This window comes from Acyrthosiphon pisum, chromosome X (genome assembly GCF_005508785.2).
Source record: "Acyrthosiphon pisum isolate AL4f chromosome X, pea_aphid_22Mar2018_4r6ur, whole genome shotgun sequence".
NCBI classification, from domain to species: domain Eukaryota; kingdom Metazoa; phylum Arthropoda; class Insecta; order Hemiptera; family Aphididae; genus Acyrthosiphon; species Acyrthosiphon pisum.
The window spans coordinates 130,130,039-130,143,828 of record NC_042493.1 but is presented as its reverse complement, the minus strand read 5'-3'; the positions used below and the strand labels follow the sequence as shown (position 1 = coordinate 130,143,828).

The window sequence follows — 13,790 nt, the reverse complement described above, 5'->3', positions numbered from 1 at the left end:
CGGGATTCGGGACGACTCGTTTTTTGTATCATTGTGAGAACGACGACATTTTAACCATAGATAATATAAGATATATATTCTTATATTATCTATGATTTTAACCCGTGGTCCGCGCCCCGGTATAATGTCTTATCTACCACGGTGCGCTTATCATTATATCTGTGGTGATAACCACCTGCGTCGGGCGGTGTGATCGGCTCACAGATTCAGTGTAGAGGTTAGTGTACAAGGCGTCGGTCCACCGTCTCCGCGCGCTCTTATGATATTATCGTATTCGTGTCGACTGTTTTAGATTGTATTCGTTTTTATAATATCAAAAAATACTAATAGACACCTGTCGTACTATAATATTATTACATCGTATACCCTCAGCTGTTATATAATTGTTTATGTTCCTCGTGTCGACTGACGATCTCGTACCGTCGCACTCTTTTCGCATCGCGATCGAACCGCCGCCGTTCTCCAGTCCGACGCACGTCCGTGCCGCGTTTATTTGGGCGCCGTTACGCGCCGTTTTCGCAATTTTGTTTTCCGTTTTCGATCGTTTCGCGACGTTTTAACAAACTTTTTTTACGCGTCCGTTCGAGTTTGTCTGTCGTTCCGAACCCGCCCAAAGCGTCGGTTATAATCTGAGCGAATTTAGTCGTAGGCGAACGAATTCGCGCGTGCGTTAGAGTGTAGCGACCTGTCCGATCACATTTATCGGTTGAATTCGCTCGCTGGCCACCAGTCACCACTAGCGAGCCGGCACACTAGCGATTTCGCCAGCTAGGGCGACCGCATTGAGCGATTTTACTCGCTGGAGTGTAAAGACACCAGCGATTAGCGACTAAAGTAGTCCGGCCGTCAACTTCAATTGCGGGTGAGCAGCGAGTAAGTGACTAGACCGATTGCATTGAGCGACTTTGGTCGCCTCAAGTCAACCTCCTACACCAGATAGGTGCGTCTACATTACCTATATTAAATTTTCAGACTACGTTCGAAAAATAATCGCTTGCGATCGGTCGACACGTCTCGACTACTCGACCCGTCAATGTGTTAAAAATTTAATAATTTTAAGCAGGACACCGTAATCAAGACATCCAGCTTCCAGGTGAGAATAACGATGAACAACAAAACGATTTCATTATTAATTTATCATTCGTTCCATTGTCATCGAATTCTACACAGGTGACCGATAATATTTTTAGTATCGTTTATAGGCGCAGTTATAAATCTAGTTCTCAGAAATATGTCCAAAAAACCACCAAATCCTCGGCCGAATCCATTATATGCCAATGTTTTTGGTGTAAAGTCCAAGAGGGAAGAGTCGACTACACAGAATGAACCCACTTACTACAATACAGTAACGAATAGAAGGCCACAATCTTCCCGAGGCATTTATAGCAATGTGAACTATCGTGAGAGATCCAACAACATATATTCTAACATTGCTGAGACAGGCGAACCGACCTATGCAAATACTCAATATCCATTATATGACAATGTAAACCCATCAGGTTTGTTATTATTCATTGATACATTTTTTAAATTTAATTTTGATTATTTATTATATTTATTTAAAATAGGTAGAGATAACATACACAGCCGTCCATCTTCAGTAAGTTCTTGTTACTCTGAACTTCAAAACACAGTTGGTTACGAATATGGTGCAAAAGATTTTGATAATTCTTCTTCTCAGGTGAATAAACAATAAGATAGATATCACTTTGTAACGGGTTTGGGAAACCTGTTATATTTACATAATTCAGTGAGGGTAAATTATATATTAACCGTAACTCGGGAGCTTCAGGAAAAAATTGATATATTTATTTATATTTTCTTACAACTGAAACATAATTTATGCTATATATATGACATAATAATCTATATTGTTTTTACATTAACACTCCTCGACATATTTCTTTATTTCCTAATATAAATAATACATTATATTTTTTTCATCTACTATTTTATATTAAACACATTTTTTTCTCATTTCCTTATTTTCTAATATTATAACTAATATATTATTTTTTTTCATATATTCTTTCATATTAACATCTTTATTTTCTCATAGGTACATGCTTATAATTGATACATTTTATTCATATATATCACTTCTCTCGTATTACTTACTACTTCGTATTGTTGGCTATTTGATTTCTTTACCTTTACAGATAATATATTTGTATATTATATTTTTCCAATAGCCAAATTACAAATAATAACACTCTCCCTTCCTGAATTTAAAGTTATATGATATCTAAATTTCTTGATCTTACTTACGTTTCTATAATCATCAAGGCTCGTAAGTTCATGCATCTGCATGTTTATTTTGCTACACAGGAAAACATGCTAACTGAGATACAAATCCGTTTCATAACAATGGTAATAATAATATGAAGTTTGATAGTGTATGTTTTTGCATGTTTTGGGTGTGAAGGCATATTTGGCATATAGTCGAATTTTTACAGTCGTTAGTGCATATTATTTCATAAAAAATATTTTTTAGACAAATATTTGAAAAGTTCCTTGTTTCTAATTTAGTTTCCCGTTTACAAAATTATAGTGTTTTGATTTATTTTTATTCAGTGAGTATGTGACTACCTAGTGTCCTAGTACATACTTATTTCGATTTTATGCGTTTTGCGAAATATCGTGGAAACAATGAAATCGCTACCACTACCATCCTCCACCGTATAAAGTGGCAGCTTCTCACCAACCAGCATTTATAATTTTGTATATTGGTACAGTATAGTTTTCTTACACTCGCCGATGAGTTTACTCGTATGCGTTTGTCCGTTCAATTTCCTGTTTTAGTGTTTTCATGTGAGGTATAGGTACTGTAAACATAATTCAAATTTTATTTGAACAATGCCGAAAGAAAAACAAACAGTTGCGGGCCGTTTGCAAAATTTTGTGAAGGAATTTGAATTTTTTTTTAATTAAGGATTAATTCATATTTTTTTAAAATTTTTTCATGATCTTTTTACATAATGCATATTTTGAGTGCATAATTAAAAAATGTTAGGGCATATAAATGCATATTTTTGAACTGTTTAGTGCATATTTTAATGCATATTTTGACAATTTTTAGTGCATGAATGCATGCTTATTTATGCATTTTTTAGTGCATGAAGTAATGAGCCCTGATAATTATTAACCTCGTCATTAACCAATTTTGAATCCTAGATCTTAACTCCTAAATGTTGAAGTATTTTATATGGCCCCTGATATCTGGAATTAAATTTGGATTTTTTTAATTCTACTTTTACTAAAACCATTTCTCCCTCTTCAAATATTATTTTTTTTTTGTGTACTATTGTGTGTAATTTTCCTTTCTGTTCCATTGATAGATCTGAGTTTATATTAAATGGTGTTTTACTAACTATTTCGGAGTCTCTTATATCCTCTTTAAACAGATGCGTTATAGAATACCTTTCTTTTTCAGCTTCCAATTTTTTGATAATAATACCTAGGTAACTAGTTATTCGATGCATCGTATTTTATTTTGCCTATGTTTGCTTGACATAGTTTTCTTACTATTATTGTTATATCAAAAATCTAAGTTTTATAAACAATTATTTTAACAGTTATAATTTTATTGTTCCAATTACCATTCATATTTCCTTGGTCAGCAGTTTCAAAGAAATGATTATCATTTGGTTCAGTTTTGGTATAGTAATCGGACTTAATAAGTGATTTGATAACAATTTTTAAAGAATTTTAAGTATTTTTACTTCCTCAGTAAGTTTTTTCATTGCCACACTAGGTTCTTCTTGCTTCTTAATAACTTTGTCAATTAATATCTTTCCACATTAGCCTTTATCTTATCTATCGTGTTATTTTCTAAAAATGAAATATTTTCATATACCTCCTCAGGCAAACCCTTTAATATTTTTTTGCAAATCTCTCCCTCCGTCATATTTCTATTGAATTTATAGCATAATTGAGTCACATTTATTATATACTCTTTAAATGTTTCCCTCTCCTTTAATTTTCTTTGATTTATTCGAGCTTGCAAAATATGTTTTTTTCCTATTAAGGTAAAATTTTCTAATAATTGATACTTTAAAATACTCAATGTAAGAATTTGTTACCTTATTTTTAAAATATTGATAAAACTTTCCGGTGAATCAGCTAAGTATTATTGTTTTTTCTGTATCTCTCCCTCCATTTTTACTACCTATGGTAAATGTAGTTAAATGAGGTTACCCCATCCAAATTAATGTTTATAACTTAGGCGTGAATATGAATATTATAATATATATGTAATATGTACGTGTGTTAATGTTTTATGTACTTATGTATATGACTACCCTGCCAGAAATTCTGCGCACGTTTATGATCATATGCACTTATGTACAATAGCTTCCACCTAATAATATTCTTTCTACCATTAATAAAACTAATCTTTTACCTAACAATAATTCTACAAAAACTTTTAAACAGTACCTATAGGCTATAACCTTGATCTTTACTTACCAAAGTATTACTATATACTATAACTTTATCTGCTTAAATCTTACTAAATTATACCACATTTTTCACTTAGTATCATTATTAATCAAACTTACTAGCTTTACTGTTCCCAGAACTTAACATTGGGTGTCTCTTTTACATGCTAACAATAATTGTATGTGTGTGTGTATATATGTGTACCTGGATAACTATACTGTGTGTATATATAAGCCTTCTTCCTTGTTATTATTTATATCTATATTTATACTTAACAGTATATCATATAACGGTGTCACACATATGTGATCCGCTACAACTTCATTAATTGTTTGTATTTAAATTGTTACTTCTCTTAGGCATCAAAAATGTATGAATCAATCTATGAGCATATTGATGCTGTCCGACCAGTTAGCCTAACCAGTGAGTTATCATCTACATATTCAATGAGCAGTTTTTCACAGCCCATTACTACTCGTGAACATGAAACCGATGTTGATTCTTTAACTGATCTCCTTGTAAATTCAATGTATGTAAATGATGGTAAAAAAAGATTGGACAGTAATGCAAGTTCTTTAGGTTGTAAGTATTTTTTTATAATCTATAATATTATTATTTACATTTAAGAGTTAATAATTTTAATTATTAATAAAAATAATCATTTTGTCATGTATATTCAGGGAATTGTACTAAATGCAATAGAAAAGTAACAGAAGAAAGACTTGGGTGTAGAGCAATGGGTAATGTTTATCATATAAAATGTTTTACCTGTACCCATTGTGGAGATCAATTGAAAGGAAAATCATTTTATCTCATTGATAACAAACCATACTGCGAAGAGGGTTATTTGGTATGTATTAATTTGATTATAACCATAGACCTATAAAGATCTTTATAGGTCTATATTATAACATGTACAGTTAACATTATATTAGTTATTACAGTTTTTTATATAATACTATATCATGTAACTTTGTAATATATTATATTAATTTAACATTGAGTGATAACAAAACTTACAAAACCTTTAAATAGGTACTTAAAAATTAATTATTTTCAATAAATTGTAAGAATTTTCGGCTTGTATGATAAATAACTTTACCAACATTTTTTTTACTGTCTCCTAATATAAGTTATACATATATACACTTATATATAAATAAATTATGCGGATATTTTTTAACAAAAAAATTCTGTCAGCTTATGATTTCAAACTATTTTTATGAGTGAATTCAGCCATTCAGCATTCACAATATTTTTAGTATTATTATAACAATTAGGTATTGCACTCAAGGCACCTATGTTTTTATGCCTAAATAAACTGTTAATTACCATCAAATGTATGTACTGAAACAAATTAATATTTGTAGTGTAATTAACAAGATTTTCTACATTTTTATCCTGATAATTGTTTTCCTTAATATTTTAAATTTTACATTCTTTAGTTTCATGAAAAATAATATTTTTATATACTGGTATAAATGTATTATTATTATTATATCTAAGTACAATGTATTATAATGCTATTAAAATATAATAATTGTATTTGATAGCAATTAAAATAAATATTTTCATATTTACTTTGTATTATATTCAGGATACAATAAAAAAATGTTCAGTTTGTCAATTACCAATTTTTGATAGAATCCTGAGAGCCACAGGACGCTCATATCATCCACACTGTTTCCGATGTATTGTATGCTCTACATTATTGGATGGTGTAACCTTCACCATCGATGCAGCCAATCAAGTTTATTGTATTGATGACTTTCACAAGTAAGGCATCTTGTATGCTATGCAAGCATAAATAAACTAATAAATTTGAAAAATCAATATCATTTACTGTTAATATTATTAAGATCAAAAAACATAGATATGCTCGTATAAACTGGTTGTATAAAATATAGCTAATTAATAGGGACCGGATTTATATGCACAAAAAATCCTCAAAATATGTTATAAAATATTCACTTAAAATGTTGTTTAAATATTTTACCTTATTGCATTGGATGATCATTGGATGTTCAAATGTTAAATTCCCCTGATTATCTGTAAGTACGTTTTTATACATTGAAAAACTTCGCTCGACCTCAGCAGTATTTATAGGAGCGGACTTCATACATGCAATATCACTTGCATTTAAATGTTCAAGTAGTTCATTGTTGCCGTCTATTTCTCCTTCCAAAATCTTAGAAATTGTCTTCATTATTTTATATCCAGGGTTTTTTTTTTTAGTACGGTTTAGTACGGTTTTAAGTTTGGCATTTATAATACCACCAATTTGGTTTTTTGATTTTTTTAATGTAGTTTTTGCGTTTTTAATTTTGATCATGGCTTCTGATAACAAGTAATCTTTTGATTCTAACATTTTTTATTGTGCTCGGAATTATTTCAAAATTTGATTTAATGTAAATTAAATTAGCTTTCAAATTAGGATCTTTTATCAAATCTTGTGATTTTTAATTGAAATAGAGTCTTCACTGTTTAATTGAAGAATATTTAATAATAATAATCTTTAATAATTTCCAAGTGTCATAATAATAAAAGGCTGCGTTTAGCCATGTACCCCAACGCGGCAACGCGTTAATATTGGTTGTGGTGGAAGTATTAGATTAGGGGCCATATTTCAGAAAAGTGTCGTACACGATGAAAAAACTTTTTTGATGTTAGAAATAAGTTCATCAACTTGAGGGAATTGATTTCTTGTTTCTTCGGCAACCCTGTGTAATCCATGTGCTACATATGTAATATGAACGACTTTTGGATAATATGATTTAATAGATTTACCTGATTTAATCATATAGGGTGCGGCGTCACTTAAAAATAACAATACCTTATCGTGACGAATACCAGTAGGCCATAAAATTGTTGGCGCCCGATCGAAAAGTTGAACAATTGTGCAATGGTTTGCTTTTTCCAATGCCTCGGAATGAAGTAAAAATTATTTGACTTGGTCATTCTATTTCTAATGTACCGATGATTACAATCGCTTACAACGTCCCTAACAATCGGTGGTTTCGTCAATTGAAATCCAGATATAATGATTTCCAATTGAACTTCTTATGTTGTTCATAGTTTCGGAGTAGCATTTTTTCACATAATTTTTTGTAAGGTCGACTCATCTGGTATGTGTCGTTTAGTTTTTTTTTTCAAGGAAAGCGCAAAGAGATGGATTTTGTAATTTAAATAAAGGAATATTTGCAGAAATAAAAGCTTGACAAATATCTTCATTAAAGTTATCCATGTTCATATTAGAAATGAAAGTTTGTTTTGTATTTCTTGAATTTGATTCTTTGAATTTTAAATTGTTCTTTTGTTTATCACGTGATAAATGTTAGTCTACCAAAAACTTTGTAGTCGCGTTAACTGGAATTTCACAAATATTGCAATACAATATTGAACCATCAGTTTTAAAAATATCTTAATGATCGTTTACATATGTCTGTAAACGACTCCTAATTGGCGTTTTTACTTTAAGCATTTTAAAGTTTATTAAAATTATATCAAAAATCACTAAACACACTCTTATACAATTTTAAACATAAAACGCACGACACGGACACCGAATACTGACTGTTGAACACTTGAATTCTATATTATTTATCTATATAATATATATATGTTGTATATGACTATAATATGAGTATGTAATTTTATCTTTGGAAATAACGACCGGTCGTAATTTTATCGATATTATGTGGCTGTGAACATGATAATTCGACGAAAACGAATATATTAATAATAATATATACTATAAAACTACAAATAGGCATTTAATAGGTAAAAACGTTGAAATATGCAAAATATGCAAAGTAAAATTAGTGTTATTTTAATGAGAAAGATCTAAATCGGGGACAATGCAGATTTCAAAATGCTCATTCTAATACATATATGCATTTGCATATAAATCCGGTCCCTACTAATTAATATGTAATGTTTATTACAAAATTTTACTACTAGATTAAAACATTTGATAGTATGAATATTTTTATATTGTCATCATTTTCTATGTGAAAATAAAATAGTTAAATAGTACCTAATTTTAAAGATGTCAAATATATTTTATTAGTTATTACCGTTAAGTGCATGCATATTATAAACATTAAAAAGTATTTGATATTACTAATAACACAATTTTTGTCTATAGGAAATTTGCTCCAAAATGCAGTGCATGCAAACTCCCTATTAAACCAGAGGTTGGTCAAGATGAAACAATTAGATTTGTTGCATTGGACCGAAGCTTCCATGTGAAATGTTACAGATGTGAAGTTAGTTAAAAAAATATCTTACATTATTTTTGATTCAATTTTATGTTATTTTCCATAAATGTGTAACTTATTTTTCTAGGATTGTGATACTTTATTAGGATCAGAAGCTGAAGGTAGAGGATGTTATCCATTAGATGACCATGTTTTGTGCAAAAGTTGTAATGCTAAAAGAGTTCAAGCTTTAACATCGACCATGATTACCGATCTTAAGTAACGCTATACTCTATTCCAAATAAGAGCGCACTGGGCGGCGTACAAAAGCCATTCAAATTCACGCATACTACTTGTTCATACTGCTGTCGTCAGCATTTCTGTCACTACATCTGTAATGGTGACAACGTACAACACGCACAATAGACAACTCTTTTCTCACCGCTCTTCACCATCTCTTCCTGCGATATACACACATGATTGACTCTATACAAACATATTTCTAATGTCTTTTCTAAATTAATGTAAATTCCGCCGTAGCTTATATATTTTTTATTTTGTTTCTTTTTACGTTGTGTCAACATAACCAAAAAGAGTTTGTATTAGAATACTGTATTATTGTTGTTGTGAGTGTGTACTAAAGGCGCTCACTATTAAAGCAACTCCCAAGTTTCGTTCGTATTCATTTTATATAAGTACACGTTACATTTTTTTATCATTGTCGTCATCAGTAAAATAAAATATATTTAACATACTTATTGTTAATTTAGTCAATTCTATGTATTAATGCATTATCTATTTATATTAGATTATTAACTAATACATTTGAAGTGATAAATTTAACTACTATTATTTTTAATATTATTTTCTGATGTATACTAAAATATCATATGTAGATAGCTTAAAAAGTGATGTAATAGCTATTTAAAATAAACATTCATTAACCTCAGACCCTTGTGTGTCTTATATTTGTCATAAATATTAAGTTTTTAAGCTAGTTATACATGTTATTCACTATTTATTATAGTGTTCCAATCACTAATAATTGATAAATACATTTTTAAAAAGGTGGACAAGTGGGTCACTGTAATGGATGGTGTTAAATTTGAATTCGATGATATAATATCATTGTATAAAAAAAAACGATGCTGTGCGAAGACATTCGTCGGTCAGTAGGCCTATGAATATCAGAAAATGTCGATAATTTTTTTTGTTATTTTCTTTTTAACAGTGTAGGGCCCCTCTCCTGGATCCGCCCCTGATTGGGTAGGTAGTAAAAAAAACATGGTAAATACACACCGTTTTTGAGGCGATGGATGGTAAAAAGTTGTGTAATGTTCTTTGGACAGCTTTTGAACCTCAAATATTGACTTACGTCAATACGAAATATTTTCTTTACGTCACATACCATTTTTATATTGTGTTGCTAAGAAAAACCGACCATCGAGTTTACTTTATCGTTTACATACAAAAATTGTTCACCTTTGTTATTTTTAATTTCTGTGGACGCCTGTAGTAGTGGTTTACGCACTACGCAGTGTCGGCCTGGCCCAGGCGGCTAAAAAACGTAGAAATTGTAATCATTGGTGAAATTACCTAATTAATATAGGTACATAATCTCTGCCCATGATATTACTTAGTATGTTTGATGATATTATTGTGAATTAAGTAATTTTTAAATAACCTATTTACTTGGGACCTTGTTTTAAATTTTTAATCCTAAGCTATAAGAGTTGAACATTTTATACGTTTTTAACTACAAAATAATTATTAAATTTTGTCAAAATTCGAACTTTAAATGCGTATAAAAAAAAGCAGGTAAGTAGATGTCACTCTGCTGTACAGTAGGTTACTAGTGGGTCATTGTATAATGGATTTTATTAGACTTGAATTCAATGGTATAATATCATTGTATAAGAAAAACGATTCTGAGCGGAGACGTTTGTCAGTCTGGATATTTTATATTAATATTATTTATTATACCTATCATGTAAGTTGAATTAATAAAATAATTTTTTTATTCGTGTCTATGGTGGTAAACAAAGCGTTAGAAATTAATATCCCATTTTTAGCGTTTTTTCGTAATTTTTCGGTGGTTTTACACGAGAAATCGAGTGAATCTTGTGAACTTCAAACGCTCACAAAAATCTAATTTTATTTGTTTGTGGAGTACTCACATATAGTGTATAGGTACCATATTTTCAGAGTAAAACATTGTTTATGAGCATAGTTTCATAGTCTTAAAACATCAATTTTTAAACATTTTTAGTTGAGCACCTAAGTGTAAATTACCCAATGGGTAACAACATAGTTTTAAATAGGTATAGTTGTACTTATTTTACACTTTATCAAGTTATCACATGTTAAATGTTAATATATCCAGTAATAGATAATGTATAAAATCAAATTATTAATAATATGCGGAAATCTATGTAAATGGAAAACGACATGGGTAACTTAAAATATTGTTACAAGAATTACTATTCGTACATTTTTCACATTAACGTTATCGTCGTTTAAGGGGGCGTTGCATGCAAATAAAATTTTATTGATATTTTTAGAAAAAAAACTAAAAAAAAATGAAAACTGACAATGTCCGTAAAGAGCTCAAAATAAGTCAAAATATTTTGAAAATTTTATCGTGTATAGAAAATGGAAATGTAAACATTCAGTCAAAATTTCATGCATCCACGGTCATTTTTTTTAAAGTTACACCAAAAACCAAAATCGATTTTCTCGAAAACAGATTTTGCGTAAAAATTCCCGTTTTTCCTTAATTTTTCTTTTGTTTTTCCCGGCGCTTTTGAAAACTACTGGGAAATTTAAATTTTGACCTCCCCAATGCACCAACGATATTCACTTTCTGATCGAACAAGATACTGAAGTTGAAAATCGTAGCATTATTTCGACTACTTATCGTGTACACAGACACAAAAAAAATAAAAAAAAAAATAAAAAATAAAAAAATAAAAAAATAAAAAAACACACATCATTGTAAAATCAATACATTCATCGTTCCACTCAGAATCTAAAAAATTTACTAAAAAATTAAATAGTTCGTATATTTATAACTAGTGTGTATTAAAAAATCACTATCATGTATAATTAGATAAACTGTCATCAGTAAAACGTTGACGGTTTGGGCTTAAAATTATTTTGTACATAAAAAATGTAATCGGGGCGTACTGACAAACAGTTTTGAATCTATAGGTAATAAGTACCTATTATATTAACATAATATTTTAATCTATAGATAGGTATAGCATGGGTACTTTTATTAAACGTTAAATTGACTGGCTATACCAAATAGTCGATAAAGTATCTAGCGATATCGGTAAATATCGCCGTTAATAAAACCCATTAAAATTGATTAGGTACCTAACAGCTGACAATGTACAGCCTTCAGAAAATCTAAGCGATTTGTACCGTTTATACGTATTACGTGTATAAAACAATTAAATCAATTGAAAATTAAATACAATACAATTCTATAAGTGAAAAAGACAAAAAAAAGACGTTCATCATCTTACATATTAAATGACACGCATTTTCATATAAAAATGATTTCTCTATCATTATTATTAAAAAAAAGGGGCTTTTGCCTTCAAATCCAAACCTAACTTATAATAAAAAAAACTCGTAAAAAAATAAAAAAATTATATAAACAAACGTCAATCATTCATTTTTCTAAATAAATCTTATGGATTCTTCAATTTCTTTACCGATCTATTCATCTGAAAATGTTGGCCCGCTATGCCAAAGCGTATCTCAATTTTGGCTCGCCGTAAAAAAAGGTTGGAGACCCCTGGACTATTGTATTCATATTATTTTGTGACCCAGTAATTATTGTAAAATACAATAATATTAGGTATATATAATTATTCCAAGCATAGGTATGCATAAGCGCAACTAGGAGGGGGAGGGGGGTTGGAGGGGCTTAATAAATTATTCATTTGTTTTCCAAAATATTAATACATTTTTAAAAATTAAACTGTATTTCTTACGTTTTTTTTTTTTTTTGGGGGGAGGGGGGAATGTAATTATCTAATTTGTATTTAAACTTTACAATTATTTTATATTGCCTATAGGCTATGATAAATATGGTAAATATCATTAGCTGTATATGCCTGTATTTGTTTGAAGAAAACGATTTATGTCGGTTTATTGGTAAGATTATTAAACATACGTATTTTTAATGAATATGCACTAAACTTAATATTATAGAATCAGTGAATTGTGGAATAAAAATCCCCGGGAAAAAATCCCTGAACCTAAGAAAAATAACCCCCCCCCCCCCTACTACAATGTTACTGACAACTAGGTACATGAAATTGATTGATCAATTATTTTTTAAAAGTTAACTAGTGTAATAATTATCATAATATTAATATTTAATTACAACTATATTATACTTATCGGTTGTATGGTATACCTACTTTTCATTAAAAAAATTAAAACATAATAAATAATTTTCCAAAATTAACAATAATATTATTTTGTTTTATATCATGATTTTAAGCAACATATTATTATGTTAATAGTCTTTTAAAAAAATTAGGTACCTACTACCTACATGCATTGATTATTTATTTGATAATTATTTGTATCTATAAATAAAACTTGTAAAATCGACTTCTTATAATAATAATTATTAGGAAATATAATATTTTATTTTGGGGATATATTATTATTGTTAACGCCTGTAAATTATAATATAAATATTAAGAAATACCTACTTAAGTTAAATTGTATTTAATACAGGTTAGGTACCTATATTACCTATCTACCCACCTATATTATATTTAAACTTTCAACATAGATTTGTTTTTTAATTTAATTATTCTTAAATCTCTTGTTGATTTTTAATTTTTTCAATGATGCCTATTTAATATGTACAGTTTATACCTAAACTATAAATATATATTTGTAATTAAATATTTGTAAATAATGTGATATTTACACTAATTGTAACGTTTAAAAAATAATATTTGCTCAATCATATTTATGACATATTTGTGAGTAATACTAATATTGTAGTCCGGGGATTTTTATTTTGATAACCATAGATTTAGTATACTGTTATTGTGAAAAATTAAATTTGAGTAAATAAATATTTTTTTTTGTATCACTTTCTATATTCTTATGTAAATA

At 29.2% G+C, this 13,790-nt stretch overlaps 1 protein-coding gene across 1 annotated transcript; it reads left to right on the top strand.

The window, feature by feature from the left end:
- Nucleotides 1–224: 224 nt before the first annotated feature.
- LOC100168023 (thyroid receptor-interacting protein 6-like) lies at nucleotides 225–9,064 on the top strand. Its single transcript, XM_008183642.3, has 9 exons — nucleotides 225–873; nucleotides 973–1,093; nucleotides 1,203–1,499; nucleotides 1,569–1,681; nucleotides 4,800–5,022; nucleotides 5,121–5,290; nucleotides 6,038–6,216; nucleotides 8,588–8,708; nucleotides 8,788–9,064. Exons 3-9 carry the CDS (start codon nucleotides 1,232–1,234, stop codon nucleotides 8,920–8,922), a joined length of 1,209 nt encoding a protein of 402 aa, XP_008181864.2. The 5' UTR covers nucleotides 225–873; nucleotides 973–1,093; nucleotides 1,203–1,231; the 3' UTR covers nucleotides 8,923–9,064.
- The last annotated feature ends 4,726 nt before the right edge of the window (nucleotides 9,065–13,790 follow it).